This window comes from Myzus persicae, unplaced genomic scaffold, assembly GCF_001856785.1.
Source record: "Myzus persicae strain clone G006 unplaced genomic scaffold, MPER_G0061.0, whole genome shotgun sequence".
Lineage (NCBI taxonomy): Eukaryota > Metazoa > Arthropoda > Insecta > Hemiptera > Aphididae > Myzus > Myzus persicae.
The window spans coordinates 422,861-450,050 of NW_019100714.1; the positions used below are offsets into that span (position 1 = coordinate 422,861).

Below are 27,190 nucleotides of genomic sequence, written 5' to 3' on the forward strand. Positions count from 1 at the left end.
GGGGGGGGGGGGGGCTTTGATCACACATTACTAAATAGCTGTCTTTTGGTTGCTTAGCCCCTTTCACTGATTTCCGCCTATGGATACAAGTAGTTCATATCTACATAACAGTATACACAGTTTTATGTAGCAAATCGATTAACAGCTGAAGCTGATGCGCATATCTTAATAATGACAATATGGTATAAATACCGATTTTCGTAACAACGCCAATGATATTATAACGATTAATATCGGACGCTGCTAAACTGCTTGACGAGAAACGGCAGACTTCAGGTATATACATTATTGCTCAAGAGCAAAGAACTGCGGCCCGTTATAACAGACTGCAGATCAAGACAGAATCAACAGGTACGTGCCCGATAATAAATATTATAATAATATTCAATAGGTAAAACATGGATAGTAAGTGTGTGCAAAATATGCAAATATAATATAGTGCAGAACATTATTAACAATAGTATATTATGTATTAATGCGCATTATTCGATACGATTGTACCTATGATGTTATGCGGATGACATTGAATTGAGTCCTATTATTTTCTTAATATTGAGTTTGAATAGAGAGTGATAAATTTTCTTTTTTATGCTTGTCGCGCAACAATAATATCGTCTCGGTTCTTTTGACGTACAAAGTCGCTACAGTTGTGTCAAATACTTTGGACGAAACTACAATTACAATTTCCAAATAATCGTAGAGTGTATGTCATTTTTTTTTCAAATTATCTCCCTTAACTTAATTTTAGAAAAACTCTACGAACGCACGATCACACGAAAAGTGACAAATAATTAGTCGACTCAACCGAAACAACCAAAAGTATTTGCGAGACTCCATTCCATATTTGGGACTCAATTCATTACTTCCATTACGTAGGTACCAATCTATAATGCTACCGCGGCAGACGTACCTACTTAAATATCCAAAAAACGGTAATGCTTATCGTCGAAAATCGTTGGATAATATATAAAATATAATATGAATCGATCACGGCACACTCCAGAATTGGCACTATTGGCTCCCAAAAAATTTAGGGGGACGCGTTTCACGTATTTCCTTACATTGCGCACAATAAACATGAAATACAATTTGTTTATAAATATTCATACTATAAGTATGTTTGTAGATAAATAATGAATGTTGTATCGCACGTGTTTGTACATTATTTGCGGGGACGTTAACGTTTTCAAAATATGAAAGGGACGTTGCGAAAATACGAAATGTAACTTTATTATTATACTTTATGGTACTATTTGAGAACACATCAGATTTATTTAAAAATGATTTATCTAAACGTAGGTATTAGCTGAAATTTAGGAAAATTGGGTGTGCTCAGATTAGACTAGTGCCCCGACTTATGGAGTTCTGACTCCGGACCACCCTCAAAATGTGTTCGACATATGGCGTTGACGTTCCGTTCCAATGAGTGGGGATTGGCTGATTTTATAATATTCATTATTTCATCATTGCAAAAATAATTTGTACTATTGTAAATATTGAAAAAAAGGTCACGGAGGGATGATATCCCCTCATTCATCTCCAATGATCTCATTAAGTCACACGCCTTAGAGTTGGTTTCACAATACCATGATTGTCTTCAGTGAGACGCCGGAGTCCGCATAATACCATCCCGCCTACTTTCATTCAATAAAATTGCCTATTCAAAGCCCCGTAAAAAATCGTACATACCTAACGTTGCTTTCTAAGAGCAAGAGAGGTTCACTGTTTCAGGCCGTTTTTCACCGGTTCCCACCCTCCTCCTTGACGGAAACCTGCAGTAATACGTTGCTTCTCCAGAAGGGTTAGGTGTAGACTTTAGTTGAGTAGGTACTTCCTGGTTCTATTTAAATTGTCCTAAAAACACGAAAATATACACTGATTTTACGCTTAAAAACTAGTTGGTAGGTACTTATTTGGCTGGTATTTTCAAAATCAACATGAGTTGTACCCAGAAAACTATTTCGATAAGTCATTAACATGAAGACGCAGATCGTCTATTGTTTTTTGAAAAATTTAGAAACCAGATACCGTTTAGTACCAATTATATTAGGTCGTTTTTATCCCTAATCGATTGTATAAAATAATATTATTTAGGTAGTACACTACCCAATACAATAATTATTAGGTATTACAGATTTTCGTTACTCGTTGTTGACGGGAAAACGCTTTCTAGGCCTATCGATTGAGGATTTCGCAAGGTCCAAAAATGACTTTCGTTCTAGACGGATATTAAAGGGAGAGGGTATTTTCTTTTTATATAAAGCTTACATTGAAATTGACAAACAAATTCGCTCATAACCACTCACATATTTTCGTTTCTTTTATTATAAGTAAATAAATATTACCCAATGCATGTGCAATTAATAATATTACCCAACACGTTATTAAGACTTATGCAATTATAACGATTAATAATAATAAATGTAACAATCAAATATTTTAATTTCTATTCATCAAACATCGAACGTTGAAAACGAGTTGAGTTTTTGTTTTTATCGAATACCTAAAATTCGGCCAGATGTATACATTCCGCTGATGGTCTATTATATTATAGTTATCAAGAATTTAAAAATAATAATATTCGTGAAACGCGCATGAATTAAATCGCGTAGCGGTCTGGAAATTATTTGTTGGGGTCCCTTGTCCATGTCACTGCATAGTGCACATCGCGTATTATGATCTATTATATTGCAGTGAAAATATTTTCTAAAAAACTCGCTACTTCATTTACCTACTGCAGATTAAATAAAAACGTAATACCTTTCACAATTATTATTATTTTTTTTTAATGAGTTCGATGAACGACCAACCTAGCACCCTGTAGTTGGTCTTCGTTTACAAATACTCTTCCCTTCGCACTTTCCTAGTCCGACCTCCGAACAGCTTGGCGGCGTTATATTTATAGGTATAGCTACTCTCCTGGGCTAATATTAATTTTTTAAACGCGACTTTTTGGCAGCCACCGACCCGCTAACGTCATCATTGTGCCAATACACGGCCGTGCGGTGATGATGATGATAATTATAATAAAATATACGTTGGCACAACGTTTTTGTGGGCCAAGAACGAACACATAAAACATAATTTTACTTGCGTACAGGTCTCCTCCTGTGCAGATAACGGATCCCAGCAGCAGGGCGGGGAGAAAAGCGTTTCGTCGTCGCGCCACGTTAAAAATAGCGAAATGCGAAATTCTTCTCTCTCCCGCGAGATTGTCGCGTAATACAGGCGTCAAGGTAACCCGTTCCGTCACATCCCCATGACTGTTATCGTAATAATACCTAAACATAATATATTATTATGCAGCATTCACAAGATTATTCCATGCAGCAACAGCCATGTCGTCTCTCTATAAACATTTTTGTTCCAAGTACCTACCTAGGTAAATAAATAAATAAATGCAAAATGATTTCAGTCAATGACTTACCACCACAGACCGCAGTCCTCTTTTGTTGACGGGGGAACTCCAATACCCTCCACCCCTTATACCCGAGGTACCACCATGGACACGGATAAGATTGGTCGGTTCGCTACGCGGATCGTATATTACTTTGAAAAGCCTAGGGTTTGAATTGTTTTTCCCAATTGTCTATTGTCCATAAGTTTGTTTTCCCACTTTCGAGTCTTCATTAAATATTGTAAGTCGCGTGTAACGTGGAATATCGTCACACCGCTCCCCCCTTCGTCTGTCGCGAGCTACTAACATTAATATTTGCTGTTCTTTTGTGTGCGTGTGATTTTTCGCTGCAGTAGTTTATAACCCGATGATCGTACACCATACGCAGTGATGGGTACAGAAATCGGAATGCGTGACACCACGGCTGACGTAGATTTGAAAACGACAACGAAAATGTTGCAATATTTGTAAGACACTAGTGGACGATGATATGTTTGTGTTTCCAGTGCCCCTGGCAATCGAACAGAAATGGTGAGGCGCCACTCGTCATAGCGTGGACGGCACCACACCGCACCTGTGAGGCTGCAAGCGACCAACCACCGTAGGCGACTTAGCGCAAACTTTCGACAAGAACACGGAAAAAAAAAATTTAAAAAAAAAAAAACCACAATTTAATTTATTCAAACACGCTACACGGACAACATAATATTATAATAATAATGTAGATCACACGGTAATATAATGTCTCATCGGTTGTGTGTGTTGGGCAAGATAATATTATAATAATAATTATTGTAGGATGAAAAAAAAAAAATGTTTAAGAATTATTACTATTTTGTTTTTAACGCGTTTAGACTGTTTTGGTTTAGTAGACGAAGTACAAACTTTGATTGAACTTATTAAAATATAATATTATTATTATGTAATAAATCTTTAGTGTTACGTATATTATTATTATTATTATTATTATTACTAAATTTGTCATCGTGTACTATAATAACTTATATCGTTATAAAAATGTGAACGTACCTTAATATACACGGCAAGTGATTTAGGTTTATAGACGCTTGAAGAATAATCAGACTGCTGCAAAGGACTTGTATAACATTATTATAATTTTAGGTTCGTTTGTTATCTTCGGTTGCTTTTTATATTTTTTTATCCCTCAGTACTTTATAATATATATAATACTTATATCGGGGCGCACACCACCACAACATAATATCATGCGAACGGTATTAGAATCGGCACAGCTTATCCTCCCCAACCGACACATACGCAACCCTCGCCCTCCCCCAATTTGTTCACTTGCAGTAATTTTTGTTTTTGTTTTCATATACGATACAAATAATAATAATAATGATGACACCTCGATCGGTTCTTGTTAACCCGGACAACGCCGCTGTGGCCGCTGCGCTTGACACTAAATATTTTATATAATACATGGTTGTTATATTAAACTTTATTATAAATTATTATTATAGGTAGAAGTAAAGTAGGCACGCATATAGAACTGTTCGATAAACAAATATACGATTATTAATATTAGGTTATACGCAAATTTTGTGTTTTTTTAGGCACGTACCGCGCTCTATAGAAAAGTGTTTTTTTTTTCTGTTTTTGATGAACTTTCGTGTATATAAAATCAAAATGCAATATTATATTTTTAATAATACACTTAGAATACAAAAAATATAGTTGTTTATCTGTTGTGTATTATTTGTTGAATTATTATATTATTTTTTTTGTTATGTATAAAAACAAATTATGAATGTCATTGTTTTGTCTTGAGTCGAATAAAATTGAAAGATTTTACATTTCTTTTTTTCTGTTTGACTGTCACGATTTTATACACTTTGTAGGTATTTTGTGTGTGGATACTTTAAAAACTCACAGAGTATTACATAATATAACATTATAAAATATATAATAGGACATATTTATTATTTACTATTCTAATGCAATTGCATTTCAAATTAACTAACATATTGGAAATCCAGAAACACAAACCTTAGGATAAATCCACTTGAGTACACAGACTTTCAAAATAATACATTTATTTAACTTTAACATAAGCACTAATCATTATAAAGTTGTCTGTATTTGTTTGTTTCTACCATACATAGGTATTTGTGTAATCATTTGTCAATAATAATAGTCAGTATAAAATTGTAGAGTATATAGGATAGTCTATAAAAATGTATATCATTAAAAACGTGTTAAAAAAAAATTAATAATAACTTATCACAATTATTGAAGATCATAGCTCATTTAGAATTTGATAAAAATTGTTTCATTTTATGCTATGTGTATAGTACATTCAACATTTTCCAAGTACCATAGCCAACAGAGCCATCCTCACGTACATACCATACTCTGCTTGCCTAAAGTATGCAGCTCTAGGATCTGAATCAAACTCTGGACTGATTTCAAACACCCTGGGTAGTGGATGCATGACTATCATCTTACGTTTGGCTTTATTCATCACCTCAGGTGTAACCACAAAAAGTCCACACGCTTGTTTATAGCTGTTCTCATCAGGGAATCGTTCACGTTGTATGCGTGTCATGTATAACACATCAGTCTTAGGTAGTGCTGCTTCCAGAGACGAAAAGTTTTCTTGTGGAACATCTCGAGAAGCGACAAACTCACATACAGATGTGGGCATACCCAAGTTTGGCGGACTCACATATTGTAGATTGACTTTGTAGAGTGTCAACAATCTAGAAGGAAAAATGTAATAATATACTTGAACAGTCACAGTTAAAAAGGAAACACAATATTTACCTGGCAAGTGAATGTACGGTACGCCCATTCTTCAAATCACCTACTAATGTAATAGTAAGTCCATTGACAGTACCAATTTCTTCTCTTATTGTAAATATATCTAGTAATGCTTGCGTAGGATGTTCACCAGTTCCATCTCCGGCATTTAAAATAGGTTTGCGGCAGTGTCTTGCAGCAGCCTAGACCAAAAACTTGTTTATCTTATGTTTGTTTGTCAATACTAAATAAAAATAGTAATACAACTTACTTTAACTGCACCTGGCTCTGGGTGTCTCATGACAACTACGTCTACATAACCGCTCATTACTTCCACAGTGTCTAAAAAATATTAGAATCAGTAAGCATAATTAATACTATTTTTTTTTAGAATATTGTCATCACCTTGCAGTGTTTCTCCCTTTTTCACTGAGCTGCTAGTTTCATCAACATGCACAACTCTTCCACCCAATCTCTGCATAGCCACAGAAAAACTGCAACTCGTTCTAGTACTGACCTCATAGAATATCAAAGCCATAACCATGCCCTGTAAGAGATATAAATAATTTACAATTAAACCTCGGGAGTTGGGAATTCTCAATATTTAAATAGGAGATATTTTTGTTATATTCGAATTTGTCACACATTCCTTACAAAACATCAGCATAAGCTAGAGCAGGTGCAAAATTGCTTTCTAACTTACTTAGCATATGTAATAAGGATGTGTCTCCTCGTCATGACTACATTCTCTGGTTACTTCTATCATTTGTACACTTTTTGTTATTGTTATCTTTTTTAAACTTTATTAATGTTAGTTGTTATTTAACTGTTATTACCTACATGCAGGTATAATTATTGTTAATTGCCGATTGGTGTAATATATATATATATATAGGTAAATAAATAAATATGGCTACAACAATCATAAATAAACTCTAAATTAAGAAAATGTGAAGGCAATGTTGTTGATAACGAAACTTATGACCACGTTTAGCAAAGTTCAAGAAAAACGTATTAACAAATTTGAAAAAAATTAAGAATACAATGTACTCACTTTAAGTATATTGTCCAGAGGTCGTCCTTTGAGAACATACACTCTTAGTGTTTGAGCCAAGTTAAATATTTCATTTAATTGTTCTTTACTGAACATGTCAACAGACAATATGTGACTGTGTACCAACCCATGTGTATGGGTGGGTGTCATTAAGTTCATAACATCGTCTGATACCAGACGTTTGTTTGCCAAGTTCACCATTTCTTTGTTTATGGTCAATAAATTAGTAGTTTGATCTCTGGGGTCACCACCAGACAGCAAACGAGGTTTTTTGAATTCAGCTTTAACACCAGTAACAATTTCAATTTTTTGAGCTACTTTTTCTTTGATTTCAGACAGAACATTATCGAACATTTCTGAAAATAATTAAGCTTAATTTTTGACTTATGCAAAAATAAATAAAAAGCAATATATATTACCGTGAACATCGGTTTGTATTGATAGAGGTGCCATAAGATTTAGAGAAGCCTGTGATCCAGTGTGAACTGTATTTAGTGTCTTTCCAACAATCAATGGGTCTCGCAAATCATGTCCAAATCCTGGTTCAGCTAATACTTTGCCTTCAATACATACTACTTGACCACGTAATACTACTCTGTGTATGGCACCCTTCACTTGTTTTCCAGCAAATGGTGTCCATTTAGCTTTAGAATAAGCTGTTGATGATGGTATAGTCCATTCGGCATCCATGTCTACTTCAATGTATGTATCTGGTTGAACCGGTAATCCAAGGATACGCATGGGATTTGTGTACATTTTTTCAACAATATCCTAATACATAAATATTAAAATTGTTTTATATCTATTGTAGTTTTGTTTTGAACAAAAGAAGGGAAAATTATTTATGTAACATTACTTATTAATCAAATTATTTGTAATATAAAACATAACTGAATAGAATTTAAATGAAAAGTAATAATTAATAGAACAAGAAAGGCATAACATAAAAATATTACCCATAGATTTATGTGTTTTACTCAAAATTTAAATATTACTGAAAATATAAGTTCAATAAGCCATAAGATATAACAACATTTGAAATAGATGCACTACATACCTCGATAGTTAATCGACCTTCATTTACGGCATTTAACATCAATGGTAGAACTGTTTCAAGGCCTGGAAAACCAGGTGGTGCAGCTTCACTGAGTTTTTCATCTAATGTATGCGGTGCTGATTAAAAAATATTTCTATTAGTTTGAGTATATTGATATTGACATAATATGGGTATTATCATTTTATTTCATTATTATGTTTACCGTGATCAGTAGCAATACAATCTATGTAAGCCATATTATCCCAAAGAGCTTGTTGATCCTCTTTAGTACAAAGTACAGGCCGTACTTGTGATTTGTTGGGACCAAGATGCACAAAGTCTTCATCACACATAAATAAATGATGCGGAGCTACTTCACACGTAACCATCACACCCTACAATTTTTAAAAGTTAAAACATGTTTGTATAATATTACAATTGTATTATATACACCATACCTTCTCCTTAGCAGCCCTTATAATAGTTATCTCTGATTTACGAGCAACATGGCAAATATGTACTGAGCGGTTGTATAGGGATGCCAACATAAGTACAGCTGCACAAGTTTGATCTTCAGCATGTATACACAATGGTGCATGTTTTGGCCAATTTTCAAAATGCTAATAAATAAATAAAAAAAATTATCAATTGATATAAAACTGTATACTTAATACTAACTGATATCCAAGTTGAAAGATTCATTAGGCGCAATGTACTGAATGTTTGGTTAAGATACATTTTCAGACCAGCATATTGACCAGCGTTTTGTGCAATATCAATGCTATTAGTAGAAGATGCACCAGCATATAAAACATAATCGCACCTAGCTCCATTTTTGGCACACTGTTAATAGAAACAATCAATTGAGAAATGTTGAATTAATATAAATACAAAAATATTCATTACCTTTTGGGCTATTTCATAAGATTCTTGATCTATTATTGAAGGATTGGTATTAGGCATAGCACCTATTAATGTAATACCACCGGCTAACGCTGCAGCTGTACATGATGCAAAGTCTTCTTTTTGGGTAGCGCCTGGTTCACGTGCATGGACATGAATATCAATTAAACCGGGCAATTTCAATAATCTCTGTGATGAAATACAATCTATATGGGTCTTCATCTGTGGCTTGCATCCTTTTCTAACCATTGCCTAAAAATAACCATATTAAATCAGAAATCTGATCATCAATATTATTGGTTGTGAATATGTAAAATGTACCTCAATAAGTAGTTTGGCACATTTGACATCAGTCACTAATGGAACAGAATGTTCAACTGCTAATCTGCGCATTCGATAACCAGGGGTAAGGAACGACGCAACTCTGCTCCCGCCACTGACCATCATAGGTGCGTTAATAACAAAATCAAAATTTTTGTTACTTAAATATTCAGCCATACTGATTAGGTCACCTCTGGTTGTATTTATGCCAATGTTATCAAATCTCCAATCACAAGGAATCACCTATAAAGAATTAGTTATAACTAAGATTGAATACAAAATGAATTTATAATCTTACAGTAACTCCTTTAGTATTATAGTTATAATAATCAGCTGTCCCACTGCTTCCATACAGCTTGTAACCCATTGCCTGCAATGCTTTTACACTATCCAACAGTTCTTCTTTATGCTAAAATTAGATGTCTTTAAATAACACTATTGTTTTTGATACAATGATATCTATACTTACTAATTATTTATAAAATTAACTTACTTTAATTTTTCCAATCGATAGGAATATCTTAGCTCCAGGTTGAGGTAGATGCATTCCAGAACTTATCATTGCTTTTAAGTATGCTTCATAACGATTTTCACCGAAACATGCTACTTCCCCAGTTGAGGCCATTTCTACTCCCAACATTACATCAGCTCCTACACAAAAGATTAGTATTTAAGAATGTATTTAGCATTTATTTTATAACATATTTTAGAAATGCCTTACTAGGGCACTATAACTAACGTATGCTATGCCGCCATTTTGGGACTCATTTATCACTGTGAATAATAAATTGCCTGCATTTATTTTATCATTTATATTGATAAATTAATCGCAAAATAGTGCAACAGCATACCCATCATATATAGAACTTTAGCCTTACCGGCTATGCGAGAAAATGAGAATACTGCTACTTTTACACCAACTCTTCCTTCTACTCCACCCAATACATCTATTGGTTCAACTTCTTCTCCAATAATCACTTTTGTAGCCATTGCAACAAAATCATGTCCTAATGTTTTAGAAACAAACGGAAATGATCGGGACACTCGTACATTACATTCAATTACTTTTAATTCATTGTTTTTTGCAATAAGTTGCATATTTAGAGGTCCATTGACATTTAGTGATGAAGCTATGGCCCGACATATAAATTTAATTTTTTCTAATGTTTCTTCATTTATATCTTGTGGTGGTGTTACTAATGTTGCATCTCCTGAATGTACACCTGCATTTTCAACATGTTCACTAACGGCCATGCAGAGTATTTCACCATCTTTAGCTACAGCGTCTACATCTAATTCTTTGGCATCTTCAAGAAATTTAGATATGACTACAGGGTGTTCTCTAGATACGTCGCTGGCCGATTTTAAATATGCTTCTAAATCACCATCATTGTGAGCTACATTCATAGCAGCACCACTTAAAACATATGATGGTCGAACTAAACATGGATATCCTACTTCATGACAAAATTCAATAGCAGATTTAAGATCAGTAAGTTCCTTCCACCTAAAATTATAAAAAATATTTATTATTTATTACCATACACTCTTATCTACCATAATTGTAATACCTTGGTTGTGATATCTTAATCCTATCCAACATTCTTGAGAACTTAAATCGGTTCTCCGCTCCATCTACATTCTCAGGGGAAGTTCCTAAGATACGAGCATTCTGTCTATGCAAATCCATAGCAATATTATTTGGCAATTGACCTCCCATACATAAAACTACACCTTCAGGGTTTTCCAAATTATAAATATCCATTACCACCTTAAAGATAAATTATAATCATATAATAAATCAAATATAGTTAGTATTTTAACAACAAAAAATCAAACAGATGTTATCAATACCTCAAAAGAAATTTCTTCAAAGTATAAACGATCACACATGTCATAATCTGTGCTAACTGTTTCAGGATTACAGTTGACCATGATTGTGTTTTTACCAAGTCTTCTCAGTTCTCTAAGACATCCAACAGCACACCAATCAAATTCAACAGAACTACCAATCCGATACACACCAGACCCTAAAAAACAATAAATAATTATTATATAAAATGTATTTTAAACACTAATTTTATTTTATTACCAATGACCATGATGTAATTTGAAGGGAAGTTTAAGTCACTGCTAATGGCATTATAAGTTAAATATAAATAGTTGGTTTCTGCTGGATATTCAGCTGACACTGTATCTATTTGTTTTACAAAAGGAGTAATTCCCTGTTCTTCACGTCGTTTTCGTATCACTAATTCAGTACTTTGCACAAATGACGCAATTTGTTTGTCAGAAAAACCAAGTCGTTTTGCCTTTAAAAGTTGTTCGTAAGGAACAGACGGGTAATTGTGTGATTCTAATACAGTTTGGTGTTCTATGATGTTTTGCATTTTGTGTAGAAACCAACGGTCGATTTTTGTTAACTCGTAGAGTTTATCCACTGAATAACCATGTTTTAAAGCAGCTGCTAACACAAATATTCGTTTATCAGTTGGTTGTTCCAACTCATCATCATTCACAGCTTTCAAGAACGGATCAAAGCCATTAAAGTTTTCATCCACCATCCTAAATGCTTTTTGGAAAGCTTCTTCAAAATGTCTTCCAACTGACATAACTTCGCCAACGCTTTTCATAGAACTACCAATCTTTTTACAAATAAAAAATATTATAAGTTAATCTCAATGTTAGGTTCTTATGATTGTGTTAATAATTTACTTTGGTACTAGCCCGGAAAAATTTACTGAGATCCCAACGAGGCATTTTTACAACACAATAATCTAAGCTAGGTTCAAAACATGCTGTAGTGCTTGATGTTACAGAATTTATTATAGCAGGTAAAGCAATTCCAAGTGAAAGTTTAGCTGCTACATAAGCCAATGGATATCCAGTTGCTTTGCTGGCCAAAGCTGAACTTCTTGAAAGTCGAGCATTTACCTGAACATTAATAAATTACAATTTACACATAAATATAAAAATAAGTATAATACTAAAATCCTAATAAAATAATTTACTTCGATAATGAAAAATTCATCTGATGTAGTACTCAATGCATATTGAATATTACATTCACCAACAACTCCAAGATGACGTACAACTTTAATCGCTGTTGTTCTTAATTTGTTATACTCACTGTTCGATAGTGTTTGACTTGGAGCTACAACAATCGACTCACCTGTGTGAATCCCCAACGGGTCTACATTTTCCATGTTACAAACCTTAAAATAAAAACTATGCATAATTAATCAATACTAATTTAAAATATACTCTACTCTATCATGTCTAGAGGGGGAGTGTTGGTCGAAAATAATTCAACGCTTTAATTTAATGAAATGGTAATGTTTAACATTTAAAAGTAAATAGTAAATACATAAAGATATAAAATATGCCTTTTTAGTCTTTAAAATATTATGATGGTAGTTACTTTAACTATAAGTGATAAAATAATTTTAACTGGTAAGACTGATATTTAGGCTAAACTAAATAAATAAATTAATAAGGTATAGTAATAACATGGTAAATAAATACACATTACAAGGGGATCATAAGGTAAGACTTTATTTTTGACTTTTATTTAAGGTTACAACACTCAAAAGGTTGAAAATTTAATTTGTAAAATATATGTCATTTTGTAACCTAACTGGATGAGTTCAAACTGGATTGTAATCCATGAATTTCTCTATCCAAAAATTGGCTTGGAATTTAACATACGTGTTTGGGGGGAGATCATTGCCACACTCTACAACTGTGGGTGTCAATAGATATGCCCAAAACTGGGTATTTTCTTTTAGAACAGAGAATATTATGTATACATATTATAAAAATAGAAAACTCACTGTAATGCAATTATCAAATGCATCACGCACTACTTCATACTCCACTTCTTTCCATCCTTTTAACGATTTGTCCAAAATCATTTGATTACTATGTGTAAAACATTGTTTGGCCAACACATTTAATTCAGACTCGTTATTTGCAAAACCAGACCCTAGACCTCCTAAGCTGAAAGCACTTCTAACAAGAAGTGGATATCCCAAAGTTTTAACTGCTTCCAAGGCCTAATATTAAAAAAAAAAAAAAGAGTTAGCCAGTTTTGCAGTGACACCTGCAACTATGTCAATACCTCCTCGTATGATGTAACAACAGCGCTAGGAGCAACACGTTCACCAATTTCTACCACTCTATCTGAAAATTGTTTGCGATCCTCTGTGGCAATAATTGTTTGGATTGGTGTTCCTAATACTTTAATGTTATATTTTTCTAATATGCCAGATTTTTTCAACTCTATTCCACAATTTAAAGCGGTTTGACCACCAAAAGTCAACAAAATACCATCGGGCCGTTCAGACTGAATAACTTGCGAAACAAAATCAAGTTCCAAAGGTAAAAAGTACACTTTGTTGGCTAATCCAAGAGATGTTTGTACTGTTGCTATGTTAGGGTTAATTAGTATGGTAACAATATTTTCTTCACGCAACGCTTTGATTGCTTGAGATCCTGAATAATCAAATTCCCCAGCTTGGCCAATAGATAGTCCACCAGAACCAAGGATTAAAACTTTTTGAACGTTCATTGGTGTTCTAGGGATATCTGGATTTAATCGTTTTTGAAGCAGGTCCATCAATTTAAATTCATTTTTGTTTTTAGTTTTTTCAACAGCTTCCAAATACACATCAAAAAGGCATTCTAAATCTTCAGGACCAGGACATCCTTCTGGATGAAATTGAACACTGTTACATAAATAAAAAATTATTTTTTAATATTGTTATTACTTTTCATTATTCAACATTTTTACCTAAAAAATGGTAATGTATTATGAATAATTCCTTCATTAGATTTATCATTAACATTTGTAAACAATGGTGTCCAATTAGATATTTCAGGATTTACAGCAAATCCGTGATTTTGAGATGTCATATAACATTTTCCAGTTTCTCCAAATACACAAGGCTGATTTTGACCTCGGTTTCCAAATCTTAAATAATACAATAAGTAGGTAATTAATGAGCAAGTTTGGACTAAGTTACTTATGTAGCAATTAACTTTTAATTTAATTTACTTTTTTTACAGTAACTTCACAAGATTCAAAAATTGTAGAGCTTGTCAATAAGTAATAACTAGAGTCCGGATTTGTATGCACTCAAAAAGGCCAAAATAGTATGCATTTATGCATCAAAAAACTTCAAAATATGCACTTGATATGCTCTTATTTTTTTTGATAATATGCAAAAATATGCTCTTATACCCAAAATATATGCATTTCAATATATTTTTTTTTAATTGCTTCCATAAATAATAATTCAACAAAATTAAATAAACTTAATTTTTTAGTTATAGACATTGACTTTAAATATTTATTAAAGAACAGTAAATATTTAATAAAGAGCAATCCATGTTTTTATTAAAGTAGGAATAGTGCTTCGAATTTTCGGCATTTTAAAATTTATAAATTGTAATGAAATGAAAATTTTAATTTATAAATTTACGGAAATGATATATGGGCACTAGTGCACAATTTACTGGCGATAACATACGGAGAATAACATTTATTTCCCAACAATAAGTAATGAACTAATAATTTCAAAGATGAAATTGAAACAAAATAATTGGCTTAATAAACTTTTATACAAAATATGCTTGAATATGCAAAAATTTTCAAATATGCAGTCATCTCTAAAATATGCATTTATATGCAAAATAAACTTTTTTCTATGCATTATCTGTTACACAAATCGTCCACATTTCTTACTCCCATTGAAATGCATACACTCATTAAAAATATGTAAAGCATACAAATCTGGACTCTAGTAATAACGAACATACTATTCTCTGTTCAAAATAAGATCATTACCCGGTCAGGGTAAATGTTCCATGTTCCAAAGCATTAATCTTGCTCGTTGACATGGTAGGGGAAGTGTCAAACAATGCGCCTGACCACTGCCCGACCAAACCTGGTCACCGCCGGGTAATCATCTTATTTTGAACAGAGTATATATTATACGCAATGAATAAATCACAACTTACTTCATTTTATAAGTTTTACACCCAGCCGCAGTAGCAAGCAATTGATGACCCAGACAAATACCGAATATTGGCTTTATGGTTGATGTATTATTTAATACTTTTTGTATATTAAGAATTGTTTCTTTATTCATCTCAGGATTTCCAGGACCATTACTAAGAAACAAACCATCGTAGTTATCAATATCATCTAAGGGATGGTTCCATGGTACAATATCCACTCTGGCACCACGTTTTATAAAACATCTAATTTGATTGTATTTTAAACCACAGTCCACAAATCTAATTCTAGGTGATCCTTGCTGATTATATGTCTTTGGCATCTATAAATGAACATTTTAATTTGAATAGAAATATTTCCTTTTACATAAATCATAAAATATTTAACTAACTGAAATAGAAACATCTTTGATTAGGTTGATTTTGTTTGGATCGATCACATTGTCAAAACTTTTCTTTAGTTTTTCAGTACGGTTAACAATTTTTCCAAGAAGTGTCCCACTTTCTCTAATATGTTTAGTTAGTGTACGTGTATCTACACCACAGATGGCTGGAATTCCACTTTCAGCCAACCATTCATCTAACAGTTTTTCACTACGCCAATGACTGGGACGATCACATACTTCATCAACAATCAGGGCGGAAACCCAGATACGATGTGACTCAAACCATCTAAAAAATAACTTTTTTAATTACTCATAGTATAAATTCCAAGTTATAAATAAATTAAATTATTCAAATATAGGAACTTCATTTTATTTTTACTAATATCTGTGGTCAACAAGTTAAAAATGATTTCTTTATGATTAGTGTGTGCAAATTTGTGTAGGTAAGTAAATTTTAATTTTTTTTCTTTAAATATGATAACAACAACATCGGTAACCCAATAACAATATATTTTTAAAAATAATTTCTGATTTTCAAATTTAATAATTTATATCATTCCTTATTTTTTTAAGTTGTACCTAGGTATATGTTGTTGTTTATTTCATTTTTAGATATCTTCTTGATGTCAGTATCATTTTTTGACCTTTTCATCAACTTTTTTGTTTTACTAATTAATAGTAGGTTCCTAAGTACCTACTATAAGCTACAGGATACCTACATTTATTAATTTAGTTTTTTTGAGAACAATATTAAACGTAGATCTAGTAATAATAAATTCAGCTATCAGGTACATCAGTGGTTCCCAAACTGTGCATCAAGCTTTCCATTGTAGTTAACTATATAATATTTTATGCTATAATAGCATAATATACTTTTTTGGACCAATTATGCTGTTGACTATAATTTTTTTTAAAGGGAGGTGTGAACCAATTAAGTTTAGGAATCAGTCCCAACGTAATAAATATACAGAATAACACTTAACAAATTTGGAGAGAAATAAAAATGTTAAATGAACACTATATAAAATCTGTAGAAATATCCACTAAGAATTTAATCTACTCATGACTTTAGTAAATAAAGAGTACAAATGTACAATGAATTGATAGGCAGAAAAACTATTTTTTTATAAAAGTATAGAACAATAAGAAATGATTAAAATACTATACTAACTTAAAATTATCCTTGGATGACAATTATACTTCTTACACATTCATATAAAATTAAAATACTATTAAGTATTCAATTAAACCCACCATTTAATAATACATTAATTGATGAGCATATTTTTTATTACAACTATTTAGGTAACCTTTCAATTATAGATTGATTACAAAATAACATGAGTGACAGGATAAATAATTTTGAGTAATTATAAAATTTGTATAAATGATGATAATAAATAGCGAAATTCTTCACTTTGGGTGAATTACTACATAAAAGAATAAACTTTGTTTGTTATTTTCATTATGAGCTTGCCTATACACAATTGAAAATTGTGACTTTTCGTTTTGAAGATAATTTAAATTTTAAATTAATAATTTGTATATTATCTATATAGATTTACCGTTTAATTCCATGACCATCTGTCTCGTCACCTGGAACTCCATAGTTGCCCACCAATGGGTATGTTAATACCAGCAATTGTTTATAGTACGAAGGATCGGTCAGGGACTCAGGATAACCGACAATACCAGTTTGAAATACTAAATATAATTATAGGAACTATAAATTAAATATACTGGAAAGTAACGAAAAAAATTAAAAGCGACGTACCAACTTCGCCATCAACAGGTAAGGCCTTGGAGCCAAAATTATAACCAGCAAATTCGGTACCATCTTCTAAGATGAGAACGCACGGTTGGCGGGCCATTGCGGTCGTAAAAGGTGTCAACACGTGAGTTTAAGTGAGTACAAGTAGTGAAGATTGATATAATAAACGTCTAAACTCTATGTCACAGTGTCTGTGACGTGACGTAAGATATTGATTAATAACCTAAGGGACTTGACAGATCAAAAAAAAAAAACAAATGTATCAAATATTATTTGGGTTTTGGTTAACAAACCAATGAGAAAACATGTGAGTTCAATAACGGTACTTTGTACATAACCTTATTGATTAAGATTTAAGATAAATGTTACTTACCGAGGTTGGTCGTCAAAGACTATGTAGATCAAATTGAAAATGCTGGATGATAAAATAATATTATTTTAAACATTATTTGAATGGCAAGACGTACGATACTTTGGTGACCGGTACCAAGTATTGGTAATTGGTATTGAGATGTTTTATTATAGAGCAATATTATGGCATACCGTGTGTTTTAGAGGGCATAAAATTCGAAATTTATTTAAGTAATAGAATGTGAAAGTTTTGTTAACTACAAAGTACAAATCATTTTTACCAATTCTCATACTAACAGTGTTAAATGTTTAACAATACATTTCTTCAGTGGGTAGCACGTTTTTGGGCTATCAGGGTTAACTGCTATAAGTTGATATGATTAAGTCATAAAACGTTTAATATATAATTAACACGAGCCTGTTCTTAGAAAATATAATTATTAATGTTTCGGCCATAATTACTAATAATATTTCAGGCACAATTACTCCAATCGGGGCAATTATTTTAATTTAGTTTGTTATTACTGCAAATAGTTAAATCATGTTAAGACAATAATTGTGAAACCACAGAATAGATGACATTTCGACTATTTGGCGGCGAGGCAATAATTTTATTTCCAAAAAAATTGAATTTAGTTAACTACATGAGAAGGATAATGAACAACACATTAAATGAAAAGATACAACATCATCATAATAATATTATACAAGTTATCTATTTCACTATAAACAAAAAATGAGTTAATCATACGCCTAAATATTAACTAAAATAATATTTAAATTTAAGGAAATAAAAATAATTTCAACACAAGTTTTAACAAAAAAAATATTTACTTAAGAACATAGATGGAATGTAAATTTATTCAGCAACATTGATGGTAATGGTTTTACCTTTTGGATCATCAAATCTATCCATAGTTTTAATGTCCATTATCATTGTGATACCCCATGTAACAATAAACAACATAATGGCAGTAACAAATAAACCAGCCAATATAGGTGGTGTAAAGAAAGAGTTTTGTTCTTGAGGGTCACTGAATTTTGGGCTTTCTGACGTCAACCATGGTTGAACCTAGGAATAAAAACATATTTTTAGTATATAGGTATTTTAATTTGAAAAAAAACATTATTCCTGATGATAAAAATAGACACTGGTTGAATATTTAAAAAAATCTAGAAAGTTTATCAAAACTTTAATTTTACAATCATATGCATTATTTTTTTTTAGTATATTGTGTACTTACGACCATATTTTAAAATGGGTACACACTTGATTTTAAATGTTATTTAATATACATGTCCCCTTACAATACAAACTTCTCCTTTTGTAAATGGAAATCGCCCTTATGAAATGTTATTTGTTAAGCAGATAATTATTTTGAAATGTTTGATGTACCTCAATCCAAAATTTGATCATGTAGATGGAAGATTTGAGTAATTAAGTTTTATGTATTAAAAATAATAGTTTATAATAATAGGTTAATGAATATGATTAATATAAGTTTAGAAAAAATTGTGTAATAACACCACATACATCCTGACTTATATAAGAGTAAAGTCAGGTAGCAATGGTTTTTGTCCAGTTCGGTCGGACTGGGGACCATATTACTCAATTAAAAAGGATGTTTCTGATTGGCCACAGCCGAAAAATTGCTTTACTATATTAATCTCAGGTAAACGCAAGCAAGGGGGTTGATAGTATAATAGAGAGATGATCATGGAGAATACATCCATTGTTGATACTTTGCGCAAAAGACTGCCGCATGAGATTACTCTAATATGACAGATTAGACTAAATAATAAATATTATACATATTTTATTTGATTTTAAACTATTATTAAGGACTATTATCTTTAGTACATAAAGCTTAATAACGCAGGATCTACTAGTTAAAATTTTGATTTAGATTGTCAACATTTTCAAAAAAAAATATTTGAGAAACAATTTATAGAAAAAAAAAGGTTGTTGTGTGATAAAAATAAAAGATGTCTATTGCCACAGGATTCTTCTTAAACTATGTAAAAAATCTAAATATTTGAAAATATGATTTATATGTGTAAATATAAATATCATAAATAAGAGTTTGAATAAACACAATAAAGAATAAAAGGGGATAAGAGGTGAGCATTCTTGGAGAATCACACTATAAATTGTCAATGTTAAACTATATTTATAACGCATTTAGATAAACAATCATAATATGTTTGGGCAAACATTTTTAATAAGGTGTGACACAAGAGTGACCAACTAGCATTGGATAATTTTAATGCTTGTGAGATTAATCACTTTTACAAAATAGGTATCTTTATTTTTGTGAAGAAAATTCTCTATGTTGCAAATTTATGTTTATAAACTCACATTTCCCACCACTTACTCTACATTCATGGGAGTTTTAAACATATTGTATACAATTTGCTCTAACACGTTTTACAAAACTAGCTTAAACACATATCAATTTTTATGTGTATGAAAAAGTGATCAACCAAAACACATTACAACATCTTAAGCAGTAGACATTATTCATCATACCCAATAGCTATTTAAGAATGTTAAACAATATTAATTAAAAATATGACTAACCTGGAATTTGTCATTAAACTTCAATACAATAGAATCATTAGAGAAGATAACAGGTCCTGGTGAAAAGTAAGAAAGTCCTTTTTGAGCCCCGATTGGCTGCTTGGGTGTAAGTAGAACAATACTGTTATCACGTTCATACTCAATTGATTTCAATTCCCATGTGAATGTTATTCTTTCAAAACGAAAACGTAATGTAACTTTAGTGGCATTAACTAAAAATGTTGTTCCAACTTTAAGCAATGATTCACGTGAATCATCAAGGTATACCTACATAAAAAATCATAGAATAATATTATAAACTACATTTTTAAATTTAATAAATTTAGACAAATATCCATACATTAGTATTAGTATTTGATGGTTCAAGTGGAGTATCAGGCCCATTATTAACAGATACAGTTGGATAACTAGCTGAATATATAAGAGATTTTCCTTTGGAGTCAACAATCTTGAATGTTTCAGATTTACCATCAACAGCCATCAAGTGTCTGGTTACTAAATGGTGCTCATTTGATGCCTCACTTTTTTCAATCCATGGGTTCATTTTACCAGAAAACACTAATACTACATTGGTGTACTGTGTGCAAAGAGCAGTAAATATTTTTGAAACTTCATTATTATGCTTTAGCAATGTTGTTTGTCTACTATCATCATTACTATCATGGATATTTTCAGTAAAATCAGCTAAAGCTATAATTTTCTCTGAACTATTTTGAAATGTATTGGCATTATAAACTTTTACGGCAAAACCATTCTTTGATAACATTTCAAGAGCTTTTTCTGGTTGATCAATTGATGGGAAAAAGCGACGGTCTTCAGAATTTTCAAATAATTTGAACAAGCTGTGTCCATCAGTACCTATAACACAAACAAAATAGGTTACTAATTATTACTCATTTATTATTTCATAATCTATGGTTTTTATGGCTGACTTTTGCTAAAAGTTGTTTTTAGTATCAATAGTGATTCAATTAAACATTTTAATGTATACAATAATAATTTGGAATCTCATTAAACTATTTTTAAAACTTCAGATAAAATATTAATAAACTTTAGTAGGTACAGTTAAATGAAAAAAAAATAACAGCAAAGAAAAATATTATCAATATATAAGTAGGTACCAATTATATTTATTAAAAAAAAAAACAAAAATAATAAGCAAGTTCTTGGTTTTACCTTTTTAATTATACTATTTGTAATTTAATATTCAATGTATTGTTTTCATAATATATTTAATGTTGGTATTATGGCAAATACAAATTTTGACTGACTGACCCAAAGAGCAAATATCATAAACAAATTATTGTATCCATATAATGTAGATTGTAGACCTTTTGTGTAAGATAATAATATCCAATATTTAAGAAAAAGAGTCATAGACGGACATAAGGTGGGCTTAGCCCCTCCAAAATTCCAAAAACCTAACCTAACTATTAGAAGGATTATTGCATTACTATTATTTGGTATAGCCTACGGTAAGAGCGCACATAATTTATCATTAAGGGGCATATTAATGTAATAGTAATCCCTATATGCCACACCCAATACCTGTTTTAATATTTTAAATAAATAATTTACTGATGCAGGTATTTGGAATTATAATATTTATAGATCTGATATTGAAATAAAGTAGTAAGCAATCAAGCACGACCACAAAACTAAACAAATTATAATAATTTAGGTTTGGTTAATTTTACTGTAATTAAAATACCTATATGCTTTTAAATGTAGGTACGTATTAATTTATATTTATTTATATTAGTAATTGTCATAATAACAAACAACTAAAATAAAAGCTAAAATATCAAACTGACCAAAAATTGTAGATCAGAATTTTTTAAAAACAATTACAAACTAAACATGGAGTCTGATACATTTTACAGAAGTGCATTCTTAAGTTGTGTACTATATAAATGTGTTTGTAATTTTATGTTACCTTTCATTGTGAAATCTTCAAGACTTAGTTCATTTTCTAAGACCATTACTACTTTAGTATCCTCATCCCAGAGCGACAAGAGCAATTTTTTAAACTCAAGAGTACCCATAGATTGTTGATATTTGGGCAAGGTCTCCAACTTTGTATTGCCACAAGAAATGGCAATTGTTGGCACTTCATTGGTGGTGGACAACGAAAGTGTGCTCATAACCCCGAGCATTAAAATAAGGTAATAAGACATTTTTTTATCAAAATGGCAGTTTAACTTATTCACAAATTATAAAGCATACTCGGAGTATGATGTTCCTAACTAAAAAAGCAATTGGAAAACAGAAATGTACTTGACCAAAGTTGCTGTTAAGTACTGCTCGACTGATAAGAAACAAAAATCGATAAAGGGAAACGCCCGGAATTCTCACAGTGTGTCCACATGTTTTGTTTTTAAGCTAAACAAATGTTTTGGCGGTTTTCGTGCAGTTATTATGGTTTTACAAATTATAGTTATCCGCGGTCAGCTAACTTACAAGCTTACTAACAACAATGACACAATAAATATTAAGTCATCATCAGTTATATAATTATATTTGTTAGAGATTGGCAGAAATGTGGTATCAACAGTGCTAAGTACATTCTGAATACTATTAATTAAACTATATTTAAAGCTCAAAAAATTACTCACAAATATTAATAGTTAGTTTATTGAAACACGAATCAGAGTTATCCCAAAAAGCACCAATAGCTAGTCAATGTTGGAAAATGTATACAAAAAAAATCAACTAGAGTTGAATTAATGACAAAAAATTGTTAGGGGAACACAGGCTAGCTCTTGACGGCAAATGCATTGCAAGAAGCAAAAAAAAAAAATTACATTAAATTGTATGTGTAGTACAAAGGTAATTTGGATTTCTCCTTGAGGTAGCTGGTTAAGTTTTAAAAACATTTACACAGTAAAATTAACTAAAGAAAAATTGGAAGGGGGCGTGGACGTCTAGGGCACACTAATTTTAAGAAACAAAATAAAATTGCCGGTTAAATTATATAGTAGGCATACAAATATACAATATATACTATAGGTAGGTACACATTGAACTATTGAAACCCTAGATTCATACACCCAAGAAAATACTAACAAGTACCTAAACTACTTGTGTGCAACTTCGTTTAAAATGTTAGATCCTTAGCTATAAGAGTTGAAATTGTAAAAATATTTGACCACTAAATAGGTAATTGGTAAATATTCAATTTTATAAATTATACCAACATCTGAACTTTAAATGCTTATAAAGTTTTAAAACAAAATCGTGCATACTGCATATGTATTTTTAATATTTTCAACTGATATTGACATATTGTAACAATATATCAGAAGCCTTATATTAATTGTTCCCGTTTTTTGACCCAACAAATACAATTTTATTGCAGGGGTGGCTCGTTAGGGTAATGATCTATATATAATGAGTATGGACAGTATGGTAAGCCAACATTTTGCGACTCATTTATCAATATAAAAATGATAAAATAAACGAGGCAATTTCATATTCACGGTGATCAAAGAGTCGCTAAACGGCGGCGTAGCATAGGTACCTATTAGCAATAATGCCCTGTAGTCAGCTAGGGGAGACTTTGAGACTGCGTCTCCCCTAAACAAAACCAGCTACCAGCTACTTGTAAATAGTAATACATAAAAATATATTTAATTGTATTGGCAGTATATTATATCGTTTTCATTGTTTATTATTATAAATTGATGGTCACAAAATCGAAAACCTATTATAGAAGTTATCTCGATGGAAATACTATCGAAGTCATTCCTACGACGGTTGCAGGTCCAGTGAAACTGAAGCCCGACAGTTTTAATGATCGTAACATGTTATGGCATGGCGGCCGGTTGGACGGAGTGGACCGTGGAGAATAGGCCCAGTATTATAGAGTATAGACAGTAATGTCACAATATTGAACCTGGGTTCACCACAATAATTGCCATGTGACCGTGCAATCGTGCTGTCGTTTATTAGTTCAACTAATTTAAGTTGAACTATAATTTAGTTAGGTTCTAGACTTCTAGTCTTTCGTTTATCTATCTAGTATTTATTATTTTTGACATTTTTATAAGCATTATTTCTTATTTTAATAATGCAAAAAGAACATATTATGGAATTTTCACTAGCCAGCGGTTTTAATGGTTTAACATACGAACAAAAAATCAAATTTAACTTAATCGCCCGACTCCGCATTTATTATTAACATGTCAAGACGGTAAATATATTAGGAAATTTCAAAACAGTTTGTATAATAAATTGCTATGGCTCACTAGTCACTGGTTGTGATAAACGAAATAAAATGTTTTGTTCTGCTAACGTAATATTCGGAAGGGAAAAGGAATGGAGTGTAAATGGTTTGTCGTCTGCAGTTGCAGTAAACAATTTTTTAAGGAAATCAGAAAACATGCTATTTCCCAAAAACACTTAATTAATCAAGAAAAATTGCATCTGTTGGGTGAAGTCCGAATTGAAAACGCGATTTCAGAAGGTCGACGACTGTTGCTGTAAAATATAACAAACAGGTCGGTATAAGTAGACGTTTAATAGCGCGTATGATATACATGTTGTTTGTTTTTTGGGCAAACAAAAACTTGCTTTTTGTGGCCATCGGGAAAATAATGAATCTTTAAATAATGGAAACTATCTTGAATTATTACTCGAACTACAGGCTCAAGAAGAACAGTTGCTTAAAGAGCACTTATTGTCAATTGTCATCCACTCATCCGCAATATTTAAAAGTATATCTAAGGTGAAACAAAATGATTTGATTGAATGCGTAACTCCCGGTTTAAATTCTAGAATTTTTAATGAAATATAAAAAGCTGATTACGTATCTATTCAAATTTCAAGCAGATGAGACGACATGATGTATCGTGGCGATCTCAAATGACCATAATTTTTCGGTATGTTGTGGAACCAAATATTGTAGAACCATTTGTTGGCTTTTTTGACTTTTCAAAGAATAAAACAGCCTCTGGATTAGCAGATATAATTTTATCTGAAATTAATAAGTGGGAAATTGGAAATAAAATTATATGTCAGACCTATGGTTATGTCGGAAGAAAAAAGTGGTGTACAAATGTACAATTTCGTATAAGGCAAATTTATCCAAATATATTATTTATTCATTGTTATTCACATCAATTGAACTCGCTATTGTTACACGGGGTGGAGACAATAAAATCAGTCAAACTCTGCAATCTAACTATGTTAGAAATAACAATATTAATAACAGCAATTTAGAGTAGGAAGACAAAAAACGAAATGAATTACATAAAATTGCATGTGAAATTATAGATCCATTAATTGACCAAATTAACATACGATTTGGAGATTTTCCAAAAGTAGAGTTTGTAGAGATTGTAAATAAAAAATGTTTAAAAGCTCCCATCTAAGTTTCCTGAGTCAAAGTTCATTAAGTTATTAGAGCAGTATTCTAATACTTTTTGATACAGATCGTTTACGCAATGAATTGGCTGTAATTTATGCGGATGATAGGAAACATTTGGCTCCTCGTTCACTCTTAGATTTTATAACCACAAGGTAGGTGATACTAATTCATCCAAACTAAATATTGTTTTTTTTTCATATTAAGTTAAATTTTTCCTATGAAATTCACAGGTGATTTGCATAAAGATATTTATCCTCAGGTGACTAAACTTTGTCAGTTAGTATTAACTATTCCATCTACGACGGCTTTTAGTGAGTAGTGGACGGTCTATGAATACAATAAAACATATCAAAACCAATGAGCGGCTTTCAAGTTTATCATCCTTAACGATTGAAAAAAATCTACTGGATGATATGGCAAGGGATCCAACCTTTGTGGACAGTGTTATTGAAGAGTTTGCAGATAAAAAAGATCGCAGAATAGAATTAGTTTTGAAACAAATTTAATATTAAAATAAGTTAAATTTTTTTCAATTAAAAGATTTTTCGCGTTCGTTGTATGGAATGTATGTTACATAATTTAAGTCTCCCTAGAATACTTACTCTCGAGCCGCTCTAGTCGCTACTGCAATTTATTGATATTTATATAGAAAAAAAAAACTAAAAAAATTTAAAATTTAAACTACCCGTAACAGCTCAAATGAGTCAAAATATATTGTAAATTTTAACAAGTACATGTATGGTTTGATAAAATAAACATACAGAGTACCTAATTGTGTACATTTCAGGTAACAATTTCTGAAACAAACAACGATTGCCGTATGTACTCGCATATTTCGCTCCATTCTGGTTATTAAGCTATTTTCATAAATATGACATTCTCAATACTTCCGGATTGAACTTCTGGATCGGATATAAAAGCGCGAGCTGCATTTCCCTTGGCGGAGATGTACCGCTCTGACACTAGACAATTAATAGACAACATAATACACCTGTAGTGCACGAGTTTTGCCTGGAGAATAAATAATATTTACGTAAGTTTTCTAATTTTTAGAGTCCTAAAATAAATATGTATTGTCAGGCAAGTTAGCCAATACCTACGGCCAGACGTATAGTAATTCAAAAATCCAGTAATTTTAGGTACACAAAAATTGTGATATTAGTATATTACGCAAAATACTTTGAATTATACTGCTAATAATTACTATACCTACAACTGTTGATATATTTTTAAAGAATAAT

At 31.5% G+C, this 27,190-nt stretch overlaps 3 protein-coding genes across 3 annotated transcripts in view; 1 reads left to right on the forward strand and 2 right to left on the reverse strand.

Moving 5' to 3' along the window:
* Nucleotides 1-4,768, forward strand: part of LOC111042613 (calcium-transporting ATPase sarcoplasmic/endoplasmic reticulum type) — a 22,853-nt gene extending 18,085 nt beyond the window's left edge. The window contains exon 17 of the mRNA XM_022327284.1: nucleotides 3,904-4,768. Within this exon, the coding sequence (XP_022182976.1) occupies nucleotides 3,904-3,932 (29 nt within the window). The 3' untranslated portion in view covers nucleotides 3,933-4,768. The remainder of the gene's footprint in view (nucleotides 1-3,903) is intronic.
* Nucleotides 4,769-5,717: 949 nt separating this feature from the next.
* LOC111042612 (CAD protein) lies at nucleotides 5,718-17,958 on the reverse strand. Its single transcript, XM_022327278.1, has 27 exons — nucleotides 17,653-17,958; nucleotides 17,444-17,582; nucleotides 15,885-16,164; nucleotides 15,496-15,815; nucleotides 14,267-14,446; nucleotides 13,595-14,201; nucleotides 13,308-13,529; nucleotides 12,486-12,689; nucleotides 12,190-12,408; nucleotides 11,567-12,119; nucleotides 11,329-11,504; nucleotides 11,046-11,245; nucleotides 10,353-10,981; nucleotides 9,968-10,125; nucleotides 9,773-9,883; nucleotides 9,475-9,717; nucleotides 9,157-9,405; nucleotides 8,929-9,093; nucleotides 8,709-8,870; nucleotides 8,474-8,645; nucleotides 8,272-8,387; nucleotides 7,634-7,985; nucleotides 7,215-7,570; nucleotides 6,566-6,707; nucleotides 6,432-6,502; nucleotides 6,185-6,363; nucleotides 5,718-6,120 (listed from the first exon to the last, which is right to left on the reverse strand). Exons 1-27 carry the CDS (start codon nucleotides 17,747-17,749, stop codon nucleotides 5,718-5,720), a joined length of 6,705 nt encoding a protein of 2,234 aa, XP_022182970.1. The 5' UTR covers nucleotides 17,750-17,958.
* A 632-nt stretch (nucleotides 17,959-18,590) lies between these two features.
* LOC111042614 lies at nucleotides 18,591-22,889 on the reverse strand. Its single transcript, XM_022327285.1, has 4 exons — nucleotides 22,518-22,889; nucleotides 20,922-21,439; nucleotides 20,582-20,848; nucleotides 18,591-19,072 (listed from the first exon to the last, which is right to left on the reverse strand). Exons 1-4 carry the CDS (start codon nucleotides 22,756-22,758, stop codon nucleotides 18,860-18,862), a joined length of 1,239 nt encoding a protein of 412 aa, XP_022182977.1. The 5' UTR covers nucleotides 22,759-22,889; the 3' UTR covers nucleotides 18,591-18,859.
* Nucleotides 22,890-27,190: the final 4,301 nt, after the last annotated feature.

Bases quoted from the DNA above. Each gene is read 5' to 3' on its own strand.
- LOC111042612 (XM_022327278.1), bottom strand. From the start codon at position 17,749: ATGGCCCGCCAACCGTGCGTTCTCATCTTAGAAGATGGTACCGAATTT. The intron at 12,409-12,485 runs GTAAATTATTTT...ATTAATGTTCAG, and splicing joins ATGAATTTTTCATTATCGAA to GTAAATGCTCGACTTTCAAG. The intron at 10,126-10,352 runs GTAAGGCTAAAG...TCTTTTGTGTAG, and splicing joins CTCATTTTCTCGCATAGCCG to GAGCTGATGTAATGTTGGGA.
- LOC111042614 (XM_022327285.1), bottom strand. From the start codon at position 22,758: ATGTCTTATTACCTTATTTTAATGCTCGGGGTTATGAGCACACTTTCG. The intron at 20,849-20,921 runs GTATGGATATTT...TTTTTTATGTAG, and splicing joins CATCAAATACTAATACTAAT to GTATACCTTGATGATTCACG. The intron at 19,073-20,581 runs GTTAGTCATATT...TTTTATTCCTAG, and splicing joins AGTTTAATGACAAATTCCAG to GTTCAACCATGGTTGACGTC.